The 25,491-nt window shown below is 44.9% G+C and overlaps 2 protein-coding genes across 8 annotated transcripts in view; both read right to left on the bottom strand.

Annotated features, from left to right (window-relative positions):
* The window catches only part of LOC310827694 (uncharacterized protein), a 940,809-nt gene that overhangs the window by 491,287 nt on the left and 424,031 nt on the right, over nt 1-25,491 (bottom strand). The window lies entirely within an intron of this gene.
* LOC310827665 (sodium channel protein type 5 subunit alpha-like) overlaps nt 5,898-25,491 on the bottom strand; it is a 38,313-nt gene continuing 18,719 nt past the window's right edge. For 4 of the 7 annotated variants that reach the window (XM_083703914.1, XM_083703913.1, XM_083703915.1 and 1 more), the window contains exons 13-24: nt 24,366-24,815; nt 22,343-22,477; nt 21,417-21,537; nt 20,138-20,292; nt 17,571-17,744; nt 16,801-16,923; nt 15,118-15,402; nt 13,946-13,999; nt 11,362-11,499; nt 10,187-10,291; nt 9,278-9,548; nt 5,898-8,689 (exon numbers count right to left, since the gene is read on the bottom strand). In XM_083703914.1, coding sequence (XP_083560040.1) covers nt 7,458-8,689; nt 9,278-9,548; nt 10,187-10,291; nt 11,362-11,499; nt 13,946-13,999; nt 15,118-15,402; nt 16,801-16,923; nt 17,571-17,744; nt 20,138-20,292; nt 21,417-21,537; nt 22,343-22,477; nt 24,366-24,815 — 3,243 coding nt within the window. In that variant the 3' untranslated portion in view covers nt 5,898-7,457. The remainder of the gene's footprint in view (nt 8,690-9,277; nt 9,549-10,186; nt 10,292-11,361; nt 11,500-13,945; nt 14,000-15,117; nt 15,403-16,800; nt 16,924-17,570; nt 17,745-20,137; nt 20,293-21,416; nt 21,538-22,342; nt 22,478-24,365; nt 24,816-25,491) is intronic. The other 3 variants (XM_083703912.1, XM_083703916.1, XM_083703917.1) reach the window with 3 other exon arrangements.

Raw genomic sequence — 25,491 nt, 5'->3', positions numbered from 1 at the left:
CCGGCCTAACACGCGAGTCAGACCCTCAGTCCGTCTGAGCCAGTGTGGGCGGCACGGGCTGGCAGGGACCTCACGGCGTTCCAGGCAGGAAGGGAACCGGCGGGGGCCAAATTTGTTGCGCTTTCAAAGCAGGCTCCTCGCAGGGGTTTTATTGCAGTGGCTGATTGGGTACCCCCTCCAGTGTGGACGGCTTTGCTTTCGTCGCTACCAAGGCTTATTGCTCAGGGCGCAAATTTTTCATGTTAAGGTGGTGGGTTCGAAAGATTTCGGCATTGCAGGGGGTTGGACTAGATGACCCTTGGGGTCTGGGCAGGGCCGGATTTAGGTTTGATGAGGCCCTAAGCTGCTGAAGGTAATGGGGCCCTTTAGATGTCCAGCTGTCCTTTGTCAACAACAAATTGTTGCTTTTTTGTGTGTGTGTTGAATATATGCTATATGGTAATTTATGGACCTGTTGTTGTTTAGTCGTTTAGTCGTGTCCGACTCTTCGTGACCCCCTGGACCAGAGCACGCCAGGCACTCCTGTCTTCCACTGCCTCCCGCAATTTGGTCAAACTCATGCTGGTAACTTCGAGAACACTGTCCAACCATCTCGTCCTCTGTCGTCCCCTTCTCCTTGTGCCCTCCATCTTTCCCAGCATCAGGGTCTTTTCCAGGGAAATTTATGGACCTAATAGGTATCTAAAGCCATTTGCACATAACAAAATATGTATTTTATCAAAGTAATTGTTGAACTGAAATACAGTTAAGAAGTATATTAATAGTGAAATACAATTAAGAAGTATATTAATAGTGAAATACAATTAAGAAGTATATTAATAGTGAATTGATTATTAAGCTCTAACTTAAAATGATTGGGGGCCCACAACACAATACAAACATTGTTGCTGTATGTAGGCTTTATTTTGTTTTTTATCTTATGTTTTGGAAATGTACATCCAGGGCTTTTTTTTCTTTAGTTTTTTTGGGGGGGGGCAAGAGAGTGGGGCCCTTAGCTATAGCTTGTTTAACTTATATGTAAATCCGGCACTGCCCTTGGGACCCTTGCGACTCTACAGTTCTAGGATTCTTTGTTAGACTGCGGACCACAAGCGCTTACCTGGGAGTAAGCGCCATTGAACTCAGCAGGACACTCTGCTGAGTAAGCACGCAGAAAGCTCTGGGTGACTTTACAGTCCTGGGTAATATTTCCGTTGCACCCCGCTCGGAGCGCACTTTGTAGAGAAAAGCCATGCAATAAAATTAAAAGTGATGAGGAAAATAAAGGTGACCCCCCCTTCCCTTCTAGGAAGGAGTCATTGCTTTCAGTGGTTTTGATACTGACAAAAGAAAGCATATTGTTCCTTCAAGGAACCTCTGCGGAGTTTTGAGGAAATTTACTTAAGCTTTATTCAGTTAATTAAAACCCAGCAGATTAATCCCTAGACTCTCATCGTGAGATTGCAGAGGATGGGGCCATACCACTGGCAAGTGCAGCGGATCAGTGCCACCGCGTACTCTGTACGTGTGCCAAATTTTAGGATTGGCACAGAACCGTCATGCGTCAGTTATTGTAGTCCAGGGGTCAGCAACCTTTTTCAGCCGTGGACCTTGTGGGGGGCCGGACTATATTTTGGAAAAAAATATACGAATGAATTCCTATGCCCCACAAATAACCCAGAGATGCATTTTAAATAAAAGGACATATTCTACTTATGTAAAAACATGCTGATTCCTGGACCGTCTTCAGGCCGGATTGAGAAGGCGATTGGGCCGCATCCGGCCCCCGGGCCTTAGTTTGCCCACCCCTGTTGTGGTACTTGCAGGATGAAGACCCAGAAGCAGCTGACCTGAACCAGGCCGCATTCATGCACTATGATAACCACTTGAAACAGACATGGCTTCCCACAGAGAATTCTGGGAGCTGTGCTTTGCTAAAGGTGCTGGGAGCTGCCAGAGGACCTCCTTGTGCACCTTCCCAGACTTGTTTAACCAGTGCTATTTTTCTTTTCTTTTTTAACGAAAAGAGGCCCTGGAACTCTTCGCTCTTACAGTTCTGTGAAGGGAATAGGCGGTTTCCTAACAACTCTCAGCACTCTTATCAAACCACAGCTCCCAGAATTCTTTGGAAGGAAAGAAAGAGCTGAACTTTTGGGGTAACCTTCCAGATATTTGCTGAACAGCAAAAGACTAGAAGATCGTTGCATAATCTTCACAGTTTAGGCAACACCACCCTCTGCTGGTCAAAGAGGATATTGCAGCGAGTAGGTTGGTGGACAGTGACATTTAATTAGTAACTGGCGGCATTCAGTCCAACTTTATTTTTTCATTTGAAGCTTCAAAGGCTAATTAAGCCCTGGGACCTATGCACCTGAGAGCACTTGCTCCAATTACCTTACTCCTTCCCTTGTTTTTTCTTTATAATGGATTCCTCCCCACCCCACCCTTATATCGTTTCAACTCAGAATTCATTGCAAGTTCTTTCCAGTGTTCTGTACACATATAGTCCCTATGGCTCCGTTGCAGCTTTCTTTCATTTATCTCCTAGGCTTCCTTCGAGTCCCCAGTCGTGCCCTATCCCCACTGGAGAGGGCTGTGGCGAAGGCTGGATTAGACTGGCCTATGGAGACGGGCTGCCGAACTTGAACCTGGGTCTCCCCAGGACTCATAAGAGACTTTAACCACTACACCCCACTGCCCACTACAGCTTATTCCAGAGGACCTTCCTGAACTGCAGCTCCCATCTCTGAGACACTGTGCCAAAAATGCATGGCATGCTCATTGTGACCACATGCTTTCAGAATTTCAGCAGAAATAACCTTGTCTTTGGGACAATGTTTCAAATCCGGGCATTTGTTATGAGAGAAGCCTGATCCCTTGCCTTTGCTAATGATTTTACCATAAACCCTACATCTTATAGCAGGCATAGGCAAACTCTGGCCCTCCAGATGTTCTGAGACTACAATTCCCATCATCCCTAGCTAACAGGACCAGTGGTCAGGGATGATGGGAATTGTAGTCTCAGAACATCTGGAGGGCCAGAGTTTGCCTATGCCTGTCTTATAGGATCATAGAGTTGGAAGGGACTTTGAGGGTCATCTAGCCCAACCCCTTGCCATGCAGGAATCTTAACTTAGGCATCCATGGCATGTGGCCATCCAACTTGGTGGGACGTCTGCAGCCTTCTTTCCCAAGGCCTGGGGCACAGGGAATAAGATAAATGGGGATCCAGACTGGACTCAATATGTGGGTTGAGGTTGTTCTTGGGGAAACAGTTGAGGAAACCCTGACACATGATTCCTCAGCCCTCCAAGCCTTCAGCTCCACAGGCCCCCAAGCCTCTTCCCTCCAAGGCCGGAGTCAGACAGGATCTTGACAACATTGTTTAGGGGTGCAAAGGCACCCATAACTGCTAGAGTTAGTGAACGTTAGAAAATCAGTAAAATGGTAGAATGGATACTGAAGGGAAAATGCAGGCTGCAGCATGGGAATTCCTGCATTTAGCCTATGCCAACTAGCCAGTTTGGGTCAGTTGAGTACAAGCCATTATGAAAAGATGGTGACTCATCAAAGAAAGATGCATGGATCTGTGCGAATAGGGTTGCCAAGGTTACCACGGGAGGGGCATGGTGTCCTGCAGGAAAAATGCATCCCCTAGCAAATGTTCTTGGGGAGGAAAAAGAAGGTGCCAGAATTGGAGGCAGAGGCCATGTGGGGCAGAACCACCTTGGCAGGCTGGGACAGAGGCACGGACATGGTGTGCAGGATCTTGGACTCCAGTGCCGCTCTGCTTCGGGGAACAAGCCCCCCTTGGGATGTAATGCTGTGAACATTCCACCTAGATCCAGGTGTAGTTGTAAAATAAACCATACATCTTAAAACACTACACTCTCTGATGTGCCTGCATCCCCAACTGAAACACCCCTGGAATCTCACTACCGATCAGCAGAGGTTGGGGGTGGTGTGCAACCTTTGTAAGAATACCTCCGTATTTACAAGGCTAGGCTAGCTCCACCCACGTTTTACAGGCAGGGAGGGGTCTTCTTCCCCACAGAGGAGCTATGAAAGCGAAAGAGGGTCCTTTGCTGCAGCCATTTATCCTTTCCTTTACCCCAGCGTAACCAAATATTGGAAGATTCAAGATTTATTTGCACAGTACACAGCTATACTGTGGAACTTGCTACAACAGGAGGCAATGCTAGCCACCAACTGAGAAGGCTTTAAAAGAAGATTAGACAAACTCAAAGAAGAGAGAGCTATCCATGGCTAGCTATAGAGCTGGAGGCAGCGATGGTTCTGAGCGCCGGTTGCTAAAAAGCACCGGAAGGGAGAGTGCTCTTGTGCTCAAATCCTGCTTGCTGGTTTCCCACAGGCACCATCTGGTTGGCCACTGGAAGGGTCATTGGCCTGATCCAGCAGGCTGTTCTTATGTTCTTAAGTGCTGCTTCCACTCTAGTCCTCATCCTCCAGCTCCAATCCGGCTGCTAGACGTGGACGGGGATGAAGGAGCCATCTCTACGTTGACCTTCTTCCTGCTTTCTTTAAGGAAAGCATTGCAAGCCACAGCTAAATGCCAAAGGCCTCCAAGCCATTGAGAGAAATCCTTGTCGTCCCAGATGGTAGCTGCATCTCTGCTGCCATAGAGATTGAGGCATGCATGCCCATGTTATCAGGTTGGCCATTGCCCCTCATAAGAGGCGTCTCGTGCATCTCCACCCGGGGGTGTCATTGCCCGCAAGTGCACCAGTGGCAGTGGGAGGCAGGGGTTTTCACTCCCCAGACAACACATTACGGCACACTTAGATGGAGTCAGTTCAACGTTAGGGTGTGTGTCAGCAAGGCCTCCCCTCAGGTCTCCTTCACATGCAGAATGAATGGGCATGAGGTTGCAGCATTGGGTCCACAGGCTCCCCCTGTGGAACAGCGCACAGAGAGACCAGCACAAATACAACTGTGCACATTTGGAAACCATGTGCAAAGCAAGTGCATGCAAATCAGGCCTTGGTACGGCAATGGCTGAGTGGTAAGGGAAAGGTTAGTCTTCTGAGCAATTCCAAAAGATTACAGGTTTAAAAGGAATTAGATCGTCTCCAAGTCAGTTCGCAGTAAAAACACGGAAAGCTAAGCACGCAACAAGAACAGATTCGGCTACGTTGAAGCCATTTGCAACTGCTGACTCAAAGCAGTGATCAGCTCTTTAATGTATAAAAGCTTTGAGAATTGCAACGGCAAAGTCTACCTTGAACAGGGGTCTCTAGGGTGAGAGTGGGCACAGCCACCTGCATTTATTCTGGAGGAGCCCTATTAAATCCCACACGACGTCTACAGCGTAAGTGATTTGTGGAAAGCATCCTTGGCGTTCTCCTCCCCAGGGTCTGCTAAAGCAATACATCGTCTGTATATCAGCCCTTGATACATTTGGGGTTGGTACAATTAGGATTAAATTACTGTTACATCATCAGACTTTGCAAAGAGTCATCTCTCCAGCAGCTTCTTGGAAATTGTGGCTAGAAAAATTGCCCAGGCAAATTAAACAGAAGAGAATTGTCACCTTAATTCCCTGGTTCAAAGCATCCTCCTTGTTCCTTAAATCTTGCAACTCACACATTTCACACATTACAAGCAATCTAAGGTTACCCTTTTCCTTTAGGTATTCATTTTCACCTTTAGCACCCTAAACAATTTGAGAGCAGGTCATCTTAAGGACCAGCTGCGTCCCTATGAACCTGCCTGGGTTGTAAAATGGACTTTCAGAGACCCTGTTTTCTAGACCACCAATACAATATCTTTGATGGGCAGCCAGAGATGGGGCTTTTTAGTGGTGACTCTACATCTTTGGAATTCCTTCCCCAGGGAAATATGCATAAACCCATCAATGCTGTAAACATAACCCATGCTCTTTCCTCATTTCATCCATATTTCTGGATTGCTTCTTGGGCTGTTTATTGTATTATAGCAATGGCAGCAACATGGCTACAATAATATATACACATCATGGTGATTCTTGATATGTTTATCATATTCCAGAAGATGCTGTATCAACATAACATGCAGCGGAGCGGCTATATTGGTCAGACAGGGAGGTCGAAAGTATTAAGTTCCAGTTTGGGCAGCAACCAGTGGTTTTATGCCTGTTATTCTGCAAAGTGCCATGTACATGAAATATGTTACATAAAGAATAACAGTGGTGAATAGAACAGCTTTCTATCCAGTTGTTTCTGCTTTCATGTGTTGTTTCCAGATGAGCAATTGAGTTATGACTTTGTATAAGCATTCTTTCTGCCTGTAGGTAAGTGATGAGCTAGGGCTGCCATCTTTCAAAAAGTGAAAATCCGGACACAAAAGTTGTTGAGCTTTTTAAAGTTTTGCCCAAAAGTTCTTGAGCTGCTTTTGCAAAAACCAAAAAAAAAGGGGGAAAGGAAAAAGAAGAAGAAATAATCAAGTTTTTGAGCTATTTTTAAGGAGATTCGCCAAAATGTAGACTTCCAACATTTCCCTAGACATTTTAGTGATTTCCACCCGGACACTGATACCGGCTGCCATATTTCAGCTATGTCTGGGAAATTTGGGACGTACAGCAACCCTAGATGAGCAAGTAGCTCTCTACCCTTCTGCCTCAATTTAGAACAGGCCTACCTCAAATTAGGATAACTGGGATCCATTGGGAACTGGGTTCAAATCAAACAATTTAAACTCAGACCCACTGCACACAGCTGCAGCCCAATCAGCAGCAGGGTGGGGCCTAAAGGCCTTCCAGGCCCCAATTCCACCCCCCAAAGAATCCCACTTTCCAGACTTAATTGGACGGGAAGGAAGTCTTCTGGCAGCAGAGGGCTCAGCCTTAAAGTCTGGATGCTCTTCCACTGCAGACAGGAAGAATGCAGTTCTTAATTTCCTCTGGCTCAATCCACTGACCCAGAATGCATGGGTAAGTGCATTTCTCGTGCTTCCTGCTGGCAATGAGCACTCCCTGCCCTCGCTTGCACCCCCAGGTTCCATGAGACGTATAGAAGACTCCCCACCAAATTAGAAATCTGAAACAATAAGAACCTGTGTGGACCACCAACACAGAGGAAAGGTAAACGCTTGCCAAACTTCTTGGCTGGTGCATCAAAGGAGCCCTCTATTTCCAGACCAGAAAGAGCCGTACTCTGGTCCCATAGGGGCCAGCAAGTTATATTCTCCGTGGGCTTAAGCTCACTTCAGTGCAGTAAGGAAAGAATCACAGTCATCACAGCAATGATACCCATGTCCGAGAGATGATTCTAACATAAAGATTATGATAGCTTTTCACAGATCCTTCCCTTTTCATGCAGCTAGAAAAAAATGAGCAGTGCTAAAGGTAGTATGGTAAAAAGAAAAAAAAGGCAGGTGTTCATAATCTGAGGGGTGGAGTCTTCTTGGATTCCGCAATAAGAGAACCATTGCTTGGTGTCTGAGTGGCACTGTGTCTGTTTAAAGGTGTGCTTGACCAGCATCTACACGTTAGACCTCTTGCCTTTGTCTGTAAACAGCTGGCCATCTCTAGCTTTGTCGTTTTTAGGAGACACTGCCACTTCCCCCTCAAAAGCATCATCAAGTTCTCCAGTAACACTGCGGTAGGATGGAGGAATAGATTCCAAGGATGTTGTGTGGGACTTGTCTGTGTCTGTGATATAGTTTTCATTCATTAGCTGTGCAAGGAGACCTTCTTGTTCCGGAGCATCTTCGTCAAGGATATCTCCATCGCTGGTTTTGTGTCGGTGTAAGAAAGAGGCCTGCTTCATGGACCGCTGGAGCAAATGGCTCCGGAAGGCCTTCTGTATAACAGCAGCAGACGCCTCCTCGTATTTCCACCTGAGCGTGGTGGTGATTGGTTCGTAAGAAGCTTTGGATGGGTTTGCTGCCATGAATTTCTCCTCCATTTGTTGCTTAAGGGTGTCCATCTCTCCCGAGTCTCCAAGAACCCTTTTGGTGAAAGCAAAGAGGATGTCCAAGCAGTGGATCCTATCCCCAGTTACCATGGGAAGATCCATGGCCATCAGCTCAAGCACGTTTGGCTTCTGTATGCGCAAGGGCTCTGCCAGCGCATGAGCGAAGTTAGAAAGTTCGGAGAATGAAATAAACTGGGTAGCTTTAGGGTCAAACTTCTCCCACACCTCATAAAACATTTCAAAGTCATCGTCACCTAAAGGTTCAGTGCTCTCTTCTGTGGCAACGTTGAAGTTCTCCAGAATAACTGCAATGTACATATTTACAACTATGAGAAAGGATATAATTATGTAAGTAACAAAGAACAGGATGCCTACGGCTGGGCTCCCACAGTCACCCTTGGAGAAAGTTGACGTCATGCCGAGGTTCGGGTCACAGAATGGAGGCCCAGTGTTCAATATGGGGCTGAGGAGTCCATCCCAGCCAGCAGACGTGGTGATTTCGAAGAGGCAGAGCATGCTGTTGGCAAAGGTCTCAAAGTTGAACATGTCATCAATCCCAGCCTCCTTTTTGACGTAGGCAAAGTTGGCCATGCCAAAAATGGCGTAAATGAACATGACTAGGAAAAGCAGGAGGCCGATGTTGAACAAGGCAGGGAGGGACATCATTAAGGCAAAGAGAAGAGTCCTGATCCCTCTGGCGGATCGGATCAGGCGGAGTATTCGCCCTATTCGCACCAGACGTATCACCCGGAAAAGTGTAGGCGAAAATGAAACCACAATGCCGGAAAGCAGGCTGCCTGAAGGGGAGAAATAAGCAACGAAAATCTTGAATGAACTAAATGGCTGCTCAGCAGGCTAACCCTTAATTGTTTAAAGTTAAAAGAAGTCCACTTCTGCATTTTCTATTGTATTCCTAATAAAATGTTGTTGCTGGTGTCTGATTCCTTCCTGGGGGCTTTTAAAACATAGTTTTGGAAGTGGGAGTCATAGTTCTAAAATGCCATGTATTTAATTTTGGGCACAGTTCAGCTAGAGTTGAGCACTTTAAAAATCCAATTTCTCAGGGTTTCCTCTCTGGTGGACTCCATATGGCAACCTCAGGGGACACAATCCGTCTTTGGCCACAGCTCCCAGGTGTTCCTGGGACACCAGACATTTACATCATATTTGACATATGTGGCTGTACCTAAAGAATTATCAGAACTGTTGTTTGCCCCCTGGCAGAGCTACAATTCCAGCACCCTTAACAAATTACCATTTATTGGATTCTTTGGAGGAAGTCATGTAATTCAAATGTGTGGTGTATGTGATGAGGTTTAAAATGCTTCAATTCTGGTTGGGTTGCTAAGAGCTAGTCAAGAGCACATTGTTCTGTAGCGACTTACCAACAATTGACATGATCACGACCACCAGGTCAAAAATGTTCCATCCGTTGGTGAAGTAGTAGTATCTCAGAGCCACCAGCTTCATGACACACTCTATTGTGAAGACGACGATAAAGAGGATGTTTATTTTGTTAAGAACAAATGTCTTCCCTTCGGACTGGTCATCTGACTCCACCATCATCGTGACCATATTAAGGCAGATGAGGGCCATGATGGCAACATCGAAAGCTTGGCGAGTTACGATGTCGAAGAGGAATCCTTGGTATTTGTTCTAAAGGCAAGGGGAGAAAGATTCTCCAGGATTTGTGTAGAATCAATACAAAGCTACCTGTTATCCTTGAATAATTTAGTCAGACAACAACATATCAAAAATTGCTTAAACCAAAAAAAAAAAAAAGAAGAAGAAGAAGGAAGGAAGGATCAAATATCCCTTTCAAGTGAAAAGAGGTGTCTTTCATTTGCTATTGGGGGCCTTCCCACAGCAAGTGGAATTTCGAGTTAAATGTAAAAAAGAGGATATTCTGGCATTTCGATGAGAATGATGCTGTGCTGATGCCATGAAAATCCTTGCATGCCTGAGCTGCATTGCTTGCACAATAAACTCACATCTGGAAGCACCCTGAGTCCCGTTACTTCTTCCAATATATACTGAAGGAAATGTGAGATTGCTTACAATTTATCCAACGGAAGCATTCACTCACTGCCTTTAATATTTCCATTTAGTTCCCTATTGCAATAACATACCAGAGTGCTCTTAATTCTCAGTCCCAAGATTAAACTTTGTATTTGCCAACTAAGTTTGCTCTGCCTCAATCAGTCTATTAATCGTACATTAGCAGCCTTATTCCTTTTTACATTTCTGTTCACCTATTGGAAGTCTTTCATCTAGAACAGTTGACATGTACTCACCAGTGGCCGTGGGATGGGTTTTTGAGGTTTCTTGGACCCCAGTTTTTTCATGGCATTATAATATTTTTTTTGTTCCTCCGTCATGAAGATGTCTTCTCCACCAAACTGCAAGGAGATAAGACAACTAACATTATTGGGTGCAGATTATATATTGTTTGGCCACAAGAGGGGCCTGAGCACCAGAGCACTCTCCTCTCCTGCAGTTTCCTGCACAACTGGTGTTCAGAAACATGCACCTCCTGTTCTAATGCTGCCTTTTGCCACCAAAGAGCAAGCACAGGGCTGATTTCCCATTTGGGATAAGAGATGCTTTAGGGATGTTGGAGAATTCCAACAAAAAAGGAAGAAGATATGTAGAGGGCTTAGTTTCATGCATTCAGCTGGGATCAGAAATGGAAATCAGTCAATGAATTCAATTGGTATCTGTTTGCATTTTTGTTAATAATAATAATAATAATAATAATAATAATAATAATAATAATAAATTTATACCTCAGCCACTCTGGGCAACTCCTAACAGAATTAAAAGCACACAAAAACCTCAGACATTAAAAACATTCCCTAAACATTCCCTAAACACTGATGTATGGAAGTGAGAACTGGACCATAAAGAAGGCTGGTCACCGAAGAATGGATGCTTTTGAATTACGGTGCTGGAGGAAACTCTTGAGAGTCCCATGGACTGCAAGAAGATCAAACCTCTCCATTCTGAAGGAAATCAGCCCTGAGTGCTCACTGGAAGGACAGATCCTGAAGCTGAGGCTCCAATACTTTGGCCACCTGATGAGAAGAGAAGATTCCCTGGAAAAGACCCTGATGTTGGGAAAGATGTTACATCCCTAATCCTTCTGCTGCCTTTTTTCCTCAAAGAGGCTTATATCTTAACTTAATGCTTCAGTGCTTCAGTCAGAGATAAGGGATCTTTTTAGCTGTTATATGATGTCAGGTGACTGTTAGGTGGGCGTGGTTCTCCCGATACTGCCTGTGGGCCCAACAGAAAGGCCTGCTGAGTCTAATTAAGCCTAATTAAGGTCAGAGTTTCCCCATCAGAAGCATGAATTTTCTTTCACTGATGGAGGCTGGTCCAGTAGAAGGTACCCATCTAACTAGTCTGATTCTTCAAGGGTTCACTTTCAAGAGCCGTAAGGAAACAGAAACACTTTCTAGATACTTACCTTTTTCTTTTGTTGATTAAAATTATCAATAATGACGCCAACGAAAAGGTTCAGAGTGAAGAAGGAGCCGCAGATGATAAAAACCACAAAATAGATGTACATATATTTGTTAGCTTCCCATTTGGGCTGGTATTCCACCTGCAAATATGAAAAGCACATTGAAACATGACTGAGAAAAGAAAAGGGAAAAAGGAGAGAAAGGCAATTAAAGTGGGTAGGTTTGTGGCGACCCCTTGTTAACATTTTTCTCATTGGTTGCCGTACCAAGAGATGGTGGCTGCCTTTGGAGCTAAGCGGCTACAGCGCTGTCTCTGAGCAATTATCCAGAGAGGTTTGCAAGAGGGAAGTAGACATTTATCATGGGATCACTGAAGTTGCCCTCTGGCTCATTTATAAATCTCTTCCCATTGCCACAGTAAGTCACTTATGATGAATCTGCTTAGAGCTCATTCTTTCACCAAGACAGTCAGAGCAGTTTATATATGTAGAGGCCCAGATAGGCTCCCATCCAGACTGCTAACAGGAGCAAACCTCTTTTGCTGCAGCAGTAGAACTGTGCCATGTACCTTTCATGGGGCAAGGAAAGCTTAACACGTTACTGCGGATGGGGGGGGGGGCAAGGTTGGTTCAGTTTGCATTTAAAGGCAAACCTTTGTAATTTGCAGTTTGCAAAACAATATGCAAACTGAAAGACAGCCATCCTTCAAAATTCACACTTCTCCAGATTTGGCAATACAGATCTCCAACACGTGTAAAAAAAATAAATGCACATACTAGGTTAAACTGGGAATAGAAAAATGCTTATATTCATTAAAATAACAAACATGCATGCATTATATTTGGGGAAATTGCTTTGCAAAACTGTATATTTTAGGCAAACTTGCACACAAATGTGTGTACATTAGGAGAAATTTGCTGATGAATTTTCCAGAGGATTTTGCAAAAAATGAAAACTTATGTGGGAATATGAAGAACAAAACTTAAGACTGGAAAACTAAGGAACTGAGAGAAACTGCAACTTACATTTTCAGACCTGGCTACCCATTACCCTCCTAATATATATCTGTGTTGTATTCCTCTCCCAGACCTATTTTTTTCCTGTGGAGGAAATGTTATATAGATTTCCCAGTTTCCTCACTACAGATGGGAAATCTGTGGGGAGGAGCTTTAAGCAGCTGCTGCCACTCTCAGTCACAACTTCTAAGAGAGACTGTTCACAGAGCTCCTGTGCTATGCCTAGTTTGGTTCCCTGCCTTCACACAACACATTTGTTGGAAAGCCCACCCCTGTATAAAACCGATCACTGTGGGAAAGCCTAACCATATTAAACTGGAATTTAGGGAAACAGTGATGCCCCACATAAAAGTACAACCCCTGTCTGAGAACTTTACAGCTCCATTACGCCTGTTTTGAATTGGCCCTTCAGGATCTCGTACTGCGTGGTGCAAAATTGATTTGTCTCCTGTTTGGGTTTTCCTTAACAATACTTGAAAGACTGTTTTTGGTTTTTTGCCTGAGCTGAAGGCAGGCTAGATCACCCAGGGTGACTTAGCGAGACCTTTTGCTGGGTCTTGAAAAGGCAAGTGTTTGATAATTACAGTTAATTGACACTGTAGGAGCAGGACTACTATGCACAAAGCTGACCTCCCAGGCTGTCTGCCCAATTTAACCCCTTTATTTACAGCTTTGTTCTATGAAAATGATCACACTTAGGTACTCTGAGGGCTACATTAGATCATGTTGTGCTAAATGTTACCCTGCCTTGCTCCAAATCACTGGCTGCCGTGGTGGGTGGTTCTGGGAAATAAAGAACACTTTGATGGGCAAAACAAGGGTGAATTCTACCAGATGTTATTGAGAGAAATGGAGGACATTAGACTGGATAAGCCTGAGCTAGACACACAACTGACATTTTCAGTGGCAGCCATAATAATAATAATAATAATAATAATAATAATAATATTGTTTGTACCCCACTCCTCTGACTGGGTTGCCCGTCTGAAATGGGTTGTATATACTTCCAGCATATACAAAAACAAAACATGAAACGTTAAAAAGCTTCCCTATACAAAGCTGCCTTCAGATGTCTTCTAAAAGTTGTATAGTTATTTATCTCCTTGACATCTGTTGGGAGGGCGTTCCACAGGGAGGGCACCACTACCAAGAAGGCCCTCTGCCTGGTTCCCTGTAACTTCACTTCTCACTACAGATAGGTAGCCGTGTTGGTCTGCCATAGTCAAAACAAAAAAAATTCCTTCCAGTAGCACCTTAAAGACCAACTAAGTTAGTTCTTGGTATGAGCTTTCGTGTGCATGCACACTTCTTGATCTGAAGAAGTGTGCATGCACACGAAAGCTCATACCAAGAACTAACTTAGTTGGTCTTTAAGGTGCTACTGGAAGGATTTTTTTTTTGTTTTCACTTCTCACTGTGAGGGAACCAGCGGAAGGCCTCTCAGAGCAACATGTCATACACACTGACATTAATTTAGTTTGACTCTTGAGCGGATTCCCTTACATTACTATTACACCACTGAGCAGGTGAAAAGAAGAGAAGAATGAGCATGTGCATTTCTGTAACTTACATCAGTTGAATCTGCTGCTGCATACATTATATCCATCCAACCTTTGAAAGTTGCCTAGAGAAAAAACAGACTAATATAAATACGGTTAAGGTACGTCAATAGGTGTGCTGAAAGAGGGTGGTAAAAACCTAGTGAATCTTTTTGAATTCTTTGCATCAGTCTTCACTCAGAATATATTGTGCACACCTGCCTTTGAGTAAATATAGGCCAGTGACCCAAAGGATGCTGGTTTCTTAGATATGATGCCAGTCCTGCTCAGCTCAGGCTGTGAGGCACCAGCATTGATGAGCTAGCCAAACGTCAGAGGTAGAAAGCATGCTTTGCACACCAGACTCTTCGATTCAGTCCCTGACATCTTCAGTTGATAAATTTAAGTAGCAAAACTTAGAAAGACCCTCACCTGAGACCTTAGAGAGCCAGTCAGAGAAGGCAGTGCTGTTCCAAATGAGTTTGGCTCAATCAAGCAGAGTTGGCTAAAGGTGGGATTTGAGAGCTAACAGGCAAAGTAACAAGCCACCAGGTCCAAAGGACATTCCTGGAGTCCTTAGAGGATATTACTAGTGCTTTGAGCAATTAACTTATGGCTATAGTTATTATACATGGAATGCAAGTGATGCTGTGGGTTAAACCACAGAGCCTAGGACTTGCCGATCAGAAGGTCAGCGGTTCGAATCCCCACGACGGGGTGAGCTCCCGTTGCTCGGTCCCTGCTCCTGCCAACCTAGCAGTTCGGAAGCATGTCAAAGTGCAAGGAGATAAATAAATACCACTCCGGTGGGAAGGTAAACGGCGTTTCCATGCGCTGCTCTGGTTCGCCAGAAGCGGCTTAGTCATGCTGGCCACATGACCCGGAAGCTGTATGCCGGCTCCCTCGGCCAATAAAGCGAGATGAGCGCCGCAACCCCAGAGTCGGTCACGACTGGACCCAATGGTCAGGGGTCCCTTTACCTTTGTAGTTATTATACACTCAGAATAAGTGTTACTTAGAAAGAAAGAGAATGGCTTATGAAGCAAGGATGAACCTATACACTGAGGGAGTTATTGCAGCAACAGCAGCTATCACAAAAGTCTTGCTTTTAGGTATCACTAAAGGCAACAGCACCAACAGTGAAGGCAGAAAGGAAAGAGAGAATGAGAATGCGGAGACAGATGCATTGTGCTACAAGACCTACCACTTGGAGAAGAGCCAGGTAGCCAGAGCCAACATTATCAAAATTCACTTTAACTGTAGTCCAGTATAATATCCCATCGGTCCTGTTGTGTTCCCTGCAGTCACTGAAGTTAGTAATTATGGTCTCATTTATGCTGGCATTTTTTTCAGTCATGTTAACGCATTTTCCAAACTTTCCTGCAAACAAATTGACTCCCACAATGCTGAAGATGAGCCAGAAAATGAGGCAGACCAGAAGAACATTCATAATAGATGGGATGGCGCCCACCAAGGCATTGACCACCACCTTTGAAAGGTGGGGAAGAGGGGGAAAAGAAAGTGAATGAAACAATTTTTTACAAGTCATAATAACATAACTTTGAAATAAACAACTTACCTCAAACTAATATTCAATAACCCACCAGAATATAATAGTACACAATGAAATTAAATATCAGCAAACAATATTTAAACAGAGATTCACTCTTAACAATTACAATAAATAACTACCAAATTATAATCCATAAAAATATCAGCAAGCCACAATGCATAAAATACCACAATACATACAAAACAAAATACCACAATACATACAAAACAAAGACACACAACTTATAAAATTATGTTTTTTAAAAAAAACCATGAACTTCACCATAATATATCTAAATAACAAGAAGGAAAACAGATTCCAGGGCAATAAACTGTGTCTTTCAACCTCTCTCCTTCCACACACGCCCCCAAATATAAATTGTGGGTTCAGACTGCATACTGAATGCCCCTACTCAAACCCATTCATAGGAAAGCTATGTTCAGATCAGATCAGCAGAAGTATAGTTAATCTCAACAAAGCATGTTCATGTTGAAAGGGCACCATAATAAGTTTACTAGTCCTTGCCACTGCCATCTAGACTCAGTCCAAGCATGATAGATTCAAGCCGGTGTTCTCATGCAGTGTTAGAGATCATGATGGGGCATAGAGAAGGCGTGGTCTCTTAGGTATATTTCAACCAAGCAGTAAAATGCTTTAGAGATGATAAATAGCACCCTGTGTTGCACACAGAACACAGTAAGGAGCTGTTGCAGGTGATGGGACACCTCAGTGAAGAGGTGACTTATTTTAAGAATATGATGGTGCTACATTCCATGGAGATAGCCTGGTGTCATTTTGAAATGTGTACTAGCATGAATGTCTTCTGTATCACAGCAACAGGCTGCTCTTCCCCTTAGAGGAAATCTGATTTTCAAAGTAATTTGAAGAACATGGTTTGATCTCTGCAGCCTTAAATCCACTCCCATGGTCCTCACACTCTAATGTTTCCATACTATTTACCGTCAAAGTTAACTACTGTGTTGTGGGTAACAAAGATGTCTCCTGGACATCTATTGCCACTGCTATTTTTCTAGAAAAAGAGGTGCTGGAACTCACCACAAGCGCCTCCCTTGTTCTCTAAGAATGGCAATGGCACCCACCTGAGAGGGGCTGGAACTGAGTTCTGGCTGAAAAAAGGCCTGTCTGTTGCCAACAATATAGAACATGTTCATAAACCTCTCAAGACCCGCAGAAATCTTTGATGTGCCAAATGGGAATCCCTGTTCCAATCTCCTCTACCACCCCCTCATCACAGTAGCCTTCAAAAGACACAATTTACAAACCAAAGGCCTTTTCATAGGGATAATGTTCAGTGATGGCGTTCATTCAACTTACCCTCATCCCTTCAAACCGTGACAGGGCTCTTAATGGCCTCAAAGCTCTTAGGGTTCTGAGAGACTTTATGGGACCCATGTCAGATTGTCCAGCCAAAGTTGCTACGAGGGTTACTAAGGAGACCTGCAGAAAAAAGCAGCGAGGGGAGATGTTAAGTAGCAAAAGCACAAAGGAACAATTTCACTATGTATCTTAATCTGCCTCCTAGCCATGCACAAACATTTTTCATACATGCTAAAGCACCGCTTTTTTGAATTATGGTGCTGGAGGAGACTCTTGAGAGTCCCATGGACTGCAAGAAGATCAAACCTAGCCATTCTTAAGGAAATCAGCCCTGAGTGCTCACTGGAAGGACAGATCCTGAAGCTAAGACTCCAATACTTTGGCCACCTCATGAGAAGAGAAGACTCCCTGGAAAAGTCCCTTATGTTGGGAAAGATGGAGGGCACAAGGAGAAGGGGACAGCAGAGGACGAGATGGTTGGACAGTGTTCTCGAAGCTACCAGCATGAGTTTGACCAAACTGCGGGAGGCAGTGGAAGACAGGAGTGCCTGGCGTGCTCTGGTCCATGGGGTCACAAAGAGTCGGACATTCTAAACGACTAAACAACAACAACAACAAAAAGCACCGCTTCAAAACAAAAGCATAAAACCATTTTACACAAATTGCAGGACTTCCGTTCAGGCAAGGAGGGTGCAAGAAAGCCCAGTCGCTATACCTTGAAAGCTAATGGCACCCATTCCACAGAATGGTTCAAAGGCAACACTTACATCTACAATTATGAAATCAAGCCAGCACCAAACATTTGTGAAATATTTGTGGAATCCATAAGCCACCCACTTCAACAGCATCTCCAGGATAAAGATGTAAGTGAACAATTTGTCGGCATAATCCAGCATGATTTTAACATTTGGTCTCTCACTCAAGTGTATATCTTCAAATGCCTGGAATAAGAAAGTTAAGATGTATCTTGCTACTGATCAAGCAGAATTTTTAATTTGCAGACTTCTTTACAATCTTTCCTTAATTGTGTGAATGTACTGCAAATTTCCAGTCCTACTGCATAACCAAAATACTGGAGCTGTGCCAAACATATATATATCTCCATGACAACTGGGGGGCACAGGACACGACAAATGAATGATCCCAGGCAATCACGTGATGTTACAACACTGGCAACCCATAACATAAAATACTCAGGGTGGCTTACAATAAAGTAGAGACGCTTAAAATTCTCTGCACCTGAATTTTTCCTGGATTTTGTTTGTTCCAAACTATCTTACCCAGGTTGTGGAACAATACCAATCTATTAGCAAAAACTTGCTGATTTCCAGATTTCACCTGGACCACTGTCAATGTGACATTTTGTGATGGTTTTCAGTTCTTTCCAACCATTAAATGGGATAGCTCAGTCGGTAGAGCATGAGCCTCTTAATCTCAGTGTCGTGGGTTCGAGCCCCACGTTGGACGAAAGATTCCTGCAGTGCAGGGGGTTGGACTAGATGACCCTCATGGTCCCTTCCAATTCTACAATTCTATGATGTAATGCCTTCCTCCTGTCCAGGAGGAGAATGTGCACATGTATTCATCAATATTTATTTAGTTATTGTATTCACTGAAGATTACAGAGTGGCATACAATAGGGTTGCCATATTTCAAAAGGTGAAAATCCAGACACCAAAGTTAATGAGCTTTTTTCTGGGGGGTGGGGATTTGCCATAAATAAATTGATGTTAAAAGTGTTGGCAGGGACTGCCTGGCTTTTGACTTGCATTCTGTGGTGAGGCAATCCGCTGCGGCCACTGGTGCACTGGGCTCAGCCGAGGTGCCAAGACTGTGTTGCCCTTTTCGCTCCAAGGTTGCCCCAGCATGCTGCTGGCACAAGCACAGCTTGGGGTGAGCACAGCTCCCCAGAGCCTCCAGCTGTTTGGGGAGACGGGGGGGGGGGACAATTTCCAGCCAATCCAAAGCCTCTGCATTCCTCCCCGGATTGCCTTGCTGCGCTTCCCGCCGGGCATGCGGCTGAGTCTGGCACGCAGCAGGAGCCATGTCTTCTCTGGCCAGATGCACTTTGTAGTGCACCAGACACAGGAAGGACAGCCAGGGTGCATCTCAACGATCCCACAGGGAGGCTCAACGGGCACCTCAGGCTGCCTGCCAGGGTGAGGTTGTCCTGGGCCAGCGAGGCAGCCAGAAAAGAAGGCCCATCTGCCCCGGCTAGGTGGGTGAAGCAGAGCGTGGCACTGCAGCTGGATTCCTTTTTCCCTGAAGGCTGGCGTGCGCACACTTGGAGTCTCCTAGTTTCCCTATAGTGAGGTGTCCCAGCACCGACCCCTCTCAGAGACCCTCACTTGAGGCAACCTTCCCAGGAGCTGCAGGGACCCCAAGCCCCACCCAGGAGCTCCCTGTCTGTCTCAGCACTCTGCAAGGGAAAGGGAAGGGCCGGATTGGAGGCGTGGGTCCCCTCAAGGACTTACTCCGCCTGCCTTGACAGAAGTAAGGGACACCTGCCCAGCCAGGCTCTAGCCAGGCGTGTGTCCATCCCCCCACTATCCCACTCACTTAGGCATTTGCTTCCTTTTCTGCCTTCCTTTTGCTGCTGCATCTGTGACTGGAGCTGTTGGGGAGGCTGCATCAATTTGCCATACGTCTGGGTTTCCCCAGTCATTTTAACCCTTATTGGAAATTCTCCCCAGACACAATTTCCAAGGGCCCCAATCCCATCTATGTCTGGGAAAACCCAGCAGCCCTACATACAACAACTAACCAGCAGGTGACATGATTATATAATTCATTAAACTAATGAGCACATTAAAACTACTAAAACACTTGACTGGTGAAATACAGTACAGAAAGGAATCTTGATATGGTGGCACATGCCCTGCTGGTAAAAGAATAATGGGTCCACCATAATCTCAGAGAAATTTGGCCTTCTAAACAGTGTTCCCAGTCTAATATGATTAAATAAATATCCAATGGTGGTGGTGATAGAGGTGCACGAGTATTTCCCCCAAACCGAAAACCTGATCCAAGCACCCAGTCAGGCTTCATTCTCACTGCAATCCTATGCACTCTTACCTGGAAGTGAGTTCCCATTGAACTCAATGCGATTTATATCAGAGCAGACATACATAGGATTGTACTGATCAATGGTGCTTAATACCATTTGGCTAGAGCTCAAATTCCCAAATCAGTAAAATGTGCCCCCTGTGTTTGCCAGCATTATTTCATCTTGGAATGGAGTGGTGGTTTAGAAATATAATCTTCCTTTTCTCTCCTCTGTCCAGTGTGCCACTTAAGCCACAGAGTTTTGCATGTGAGAATCAGATTAGCATACCAGAGCTCCGCTGCTCAGTAGAATCATGAACACAATGAAGCTTTCAAACCAGTTGTGCTCTACAATTCGGTAGCATGTCTTTCTTAGGTTCCACCATAATCTGCCTGGAAACTTTTCAGTGTTCACCATACACCAAGGATAACGCTGCGCAAATTCTGAAAGAGACACACAATAAATAGTTATCCACATTATGGGGTTGGTACAACCCTTGTACAAGTTAAACAGTACTGGCGAGGGGACTGACAGAGCTGGACATTTTAGCATGCATACTGCAATTAATGGAAGCTGGTGATTCCCCCTTCCCATCACTGCTCTCGCTTGCATCATTGTCAGCAAGTGGAAGCATGCAAAAGAAGACAAGAAGCACAGGCTGGCCATTTTGGGTTGCAGCCCCGTGATTGTGTGGGCAGGCGGAGTCCCCAGATCCCGAGCGGTCCCCCCGGTCATGTGGAATAACGACTCAAGACAACGTGCTATGGGATTAAATTGGCCACAACTTTATTAAATTTCAAATGTGGGTAGACCTTGGCTCAGGCATTGGGCGTTCTCCCTCCCCAGTCCCCAGCCGGGGACCTAGGGAGCTTCAGGGTTATCCAGTGGGGGGGGGGATGGGCCAGCTCTGGAGAACATATGTTCAAGCAGAGATAGCTGCCCCCGTTACGCCACCGCCACCAGGGAGAGCAATGATGACCTTTCGGCATACGGTCAAAGCCTCCCTTCAGAAACCCCTTCAACGGGGAACCCTGGTATCGCCGCCGCAAAGAGGAAGATGGACTAAAGGATTCCGCCCAAGGCCTGATACCGCCAAAGTTGTGACGTTTTGCTACGGGAAAGGCGAAACCTGCCAATGCAGGGAAATTCCTTTCCGGCCCTTTAACAGCGACCTTAATGTAGCAGCGCCCGCATACCTGTGAAGAAAATTAACCTGCAAAAGAAGACATTAACTGAGGGTGGGTAGGGTGGGAGAAGCTCTGGAGCCAAGTGAGGATTCCCAGGTAAGATCCTCCCTCTATTGTGTGGGCAGGTAATCCCTCCCCTACCTGGCCTGGTCTCCTTGGCAACGCTTCCCCCAGGTGGGATTGGACAACTGACTGAGGTAGGTGGAGACCTCCAGGTATCCCACCTGAGGGAAGGCAAAGCCAAGCCTATGCTGATGGAGCCGCTCCAGGTCTAGGGCTGCGCGCGTCCACGCAAAGGGCGCCCCCCGTTTTAAGCGGGGAGTGGTCATTCTGAAATTATGTAGCCCTGCCTAGAATAAATTGATGAAGTGCATCCTTACTTTCAGGGAAACAATTATCTGGCTCCGAGTCCTCAGCTAGTTCAGGGATCTGCTTCAGGAATTCTTCAGAGTTTGCTAGGTCCACAGTGCTGCCTTCTGAGCAGCTGATAATGTCAGCTCTCTGCAAAAGAAAAATAGAGCCTTTTCTTTTTTACCAGGCATTGTCTGTCGGTTTTGCCTAACAGGAGTGCAGCTAGAATTTTATCTTAATGTAGTTAGCAGCCACATGTGGATTTTAAGAAATTTAATGCTAGGCATATTGGGAGGAGTGATTTTCACATCAGGACCACGGTGCATGGGAATGGGAGATTTAACCTTTCAATTCCTAGGTGAAATCCTGACAAACCCATCCTCCCTGCACCAGAGTGCAACAATTAGCCACCAGAGTCAATAGGAGGATTTTTTCCTAAGGCTAATTTTTGCACTGGGAGCGATGTATTTTTGCCATGATCATAAGGGTTAAAGGGTTAAACCTCATCTCCCCACATGGTATGGTTTTGGTGCCTCGTATTAAATAAAAAAAAATCAGTGACACGCTTGCTGTGTGATTAATGTAACACATATAAATTTCTGATCTACAATATCCATTTCAGCACCAAAAGAGAGGTTCAAAGACTCTGAATCAGCATGCCTTACCCCTCAAAACAAGCAGGCAGGCAAGCAAGCAAACTAACTAACTAACTAACCAAACAAACATCAGAGGCACACAAACAGTCAAAGGAAGATACTCAAAACAACCTGCTTGGGTTTCAGTTCAACACACTGAATGGTGACGTTTCAATTAGAGTCGCGACTTTGTTTGTTTGTTTATTCCTGATTTCAATGCAACCTTTTTTTTTTCTTACCCAGTTCTGCAATCAGCACATTTTATCATCTGGATTATCGTTATCTGCTTTTACTTTTCTTTATTAGTGAACAACTTTTACCTCTTTTTGTTTTGGTGATGAGGACCCAGCTTTCCAATGCATACTTGTTTCCCCAGGAGAGGAGATTTCAGATGTTCGGCTCCAGGCATCGGAACTCTTGCTCCGCTCTCCTCTCAGTCGCAGCTGGTTTTCCTGCTGAAGAGAAGCCACATTCATCTGCACTCAAGACCATGCCACTTGTATTTGTGTTTTTTCGGGGGGGGGGACCCCTTTCCCTCCTACTGTTAGTTAAAGCCATGCGAGCTAAAGAGAGATGTATTTCTGTGACTCAAACAAAATTATTGTCATCTGTAGGGGAGTGGATTCTAATTGGGACTATGGCAGAATTTCCCCCTGCCCCATTTCCCAGTGAAAATCTCTTGCCCAAGCTGGTATTTGCCTTGCAGAGGGAAACATACAGGTATCCATAATGTACCGTATTTTTCGCTCTATAACACGCACCAGACCATAACACACACGTAGTTTTTAGAGGAGGAAAACAAGAAAAAAAATATTCTAAACGAAACAGTGGATGTATGATTTTTGTGGTTCATGCTGTGGCCACAGACATGTGATCTGACAGTGAGTTTGGAGTAGCCCAATGCAAAAATCCTGAGGATCCATGTGGATCCATGCTTTGTAACCATGTTTTTGCACCACTGTAACCCCAGGCAACAGTGGGTGCGTGATTTTTTTGGTGCAAGATGTAGCTATGTGGACATGCTATGTGATCTGATGGTGAATTTGGGGTGACCCAGTGCAAAAATCCTGAGGATCCATGTGAATCCGTGCTTTGTAACCACGTTTTAAGTGGGGAGGGAAGGAAAAGCACTCAAGGGACAAGGAGCACACATGGGGTGTGTGGAGAAGGATGCTGCTAATAATGCTATTTAGCGAGCTGAGTGGGGAGGAGAGAGGGACAGAGAGCCTGCTTGCTTTAAAGGAGCCAACCGGACAGGAGTGTAAGCGGCTCTTTTCCTCTCCCGCTTTGCTCTCTCCTCCCCACTCAGCGGCTCTTCTCCCGCTTTGCTGTTTCAAAGCGAGCTACGGAGGAGGGAAGGAAGGGGAACCATGGATGCTCTGCTCACAACTGCAGCAGATCCGCCACCCGCAGGCATTCGCTCCATAACACGCACAGACATTTCCCCTTACTTTCTAAGAGGAAAAAAGTGAGTGTTATGGTGCAAAAAATACGGTAGTTGTATGTTGTGCCTCGCAGGGCAAATAGCACTGGAAGAGGGCATTTTCATGCAAGCATTCAGGAAAAAGATAAGGTCTCTTCCCCTCCCACTACATTCCTTATCAGAATCCCCACAGCCCCTGATCTCCCAACATCACATATTTTGGCCTTCCGGCAGGCAGCAAAACCAAGAGCTTTATCAAGTGCTTCCTGAACCACGGTTCATTGTTGGTGAGCTGTGGTGGGCCTATTGGGTCACGCTGTGTATGAGTAGCTTGTACCAGCTCTCTAGGTGGAGTAGCTACAGCACACAAGGGAAATGCACTTTTGCTTCCCTGGTTATTGCTTCTTCTCAGTGCCATTTTCCTTCTCCGCCCTGATCCTCAGCCTCATTTGCCCGACACTGCCTCTTAATCTGATTGGCTGCAGCCACCCATGTGGTTTTGTTTACAAATGTTTCCCGGTTAGATTAGCGTCATGATGTTTCATGATGTGATCAGTCAAATTTCATGCGAATGGGCAGGGGGTGGAGGGAAGCTGTGCTAGGAAATGAGGTGAACAATTAAGAGCAAAAAAGGGTGTATTCCATATTGAGCTTATCGAAGGAAATGTAGGGATGATGATGATGATGATGATAGGAGGAGGAGGAGGAAGAGGGGCAGAAGCTAATCTTGTTCCTCATGAGGTGACCTTCTATCAGCACAGTCACATCATTGCTTCTGCTTCTCATTAATTCTACAGTGTGACAGAACATTCAGAAAGTGGGACAGAATATTGAGGACTGAGATTAATATTGCTGTCTCCATTTCTGTCCGCTGCAATATTTGCCCAACATGGAAATGTGGCCTTCAGCTGACTCCTTACCTTCTCAGTATATTCTGTCTCCATGGCTGCCCCCTGCTTCTCATCAGCATCTTCAGACCCCTCGCTATCGGACTCGGGGGCAGCAATGGGAACACAGACAAACACATTGGGGTTGCTGATGAAATCATCCGGGATATGAACTGAGCTCCTCTCCCCGTTCTTCTCGATCTCTCTGTTACCATGGCTCTCCTTGAAGTTCGGGAGATCTTTTCGAAGCTCCAGCCCGTTCTTCTCAGATTCACATTTTATTTTCTTCTGAGCTGCCTTCCGCTTGTACCCAAGAGCTTTGAAACAAAAAGCCAACATTGCCTGTTTTGCTGCATGCAGCCCTCGGTGGATCCGAGCGAAGGCAATTTTAAGGTTGTTCGTTTCTCGGTCGTCTTCCGGGAGTTGGAGGAGGTTGTCAGTGCTGAACGAGTTCAGCAGCAGGGCAATGAACAAATTGAGCACCTCAAAGCAACGGGAAGAGCAAATGTTTAACAACATTTCTAGCATAATTGTTTTGGTTTTTTTCTGAAGAGAGATGGAAACAACCAATTCTGGCATGGCCAGGACAAGGAAACCAACCAACAGCCAGGGATAGCCAAAATTTGACAATTTTGGTTTTTCCCAGTTTCTCATTTTGTCAACCTTAAGTTCAGTTCTCCACATCAATTGACATGTGTGGGGTTTTTTTATTTAAAAAAAAAATCCATGAAAATTCATCAGCAATTTAGTGCAAATTTATTGTGATATACACACTTTGTATGCAATTTTGCCTAATATACGCATTTCTGGAAAACGATTTTCTGTAATATAATGCATTTTTATGTTAGCTTAATCAATATATGCTTTTTAATGCACATTTTACCCTAGTTGTATGCATTGTCTACTCTTAAAATGATACATCTGTTTTCATTCTTATTAATTCTTTGCAAGCTAGTTTTAGAGCATAGGTGGAATGAACAAATATCGACAAATTGGAGCAGAAAATCTCCCAACAAAGCCAGGTTAAGAGTGAGAGGCAGGTAAGATGTTTTACTTCCTTCTCCTGTCTCCTTATTATGTAATTTCCTTTCATTTCCCAATGGCTTGAGAAAAGACTGAAAGAAGAGTTTGGATTTGATATCTCGCTTTATCGCTCTCA

This window comes from Podarcis gaigeae (genome assembly GCF_964106915.1).
Source record: "Podarcis gaigeae genome assembly, chromosome: 12".
Classification (NCBI taxonomy): Eukaryota; Metazoa; Chordata; class Lepidosauria; order Squamata; family Lacertidae; genus Podarcis; species Podarcis gaigeae.
The sequence above is the reverse complement of the archived record's forward strand: the minus strand, read 5'-3'. Positions and strand labels throughout refer to the sequence as shown.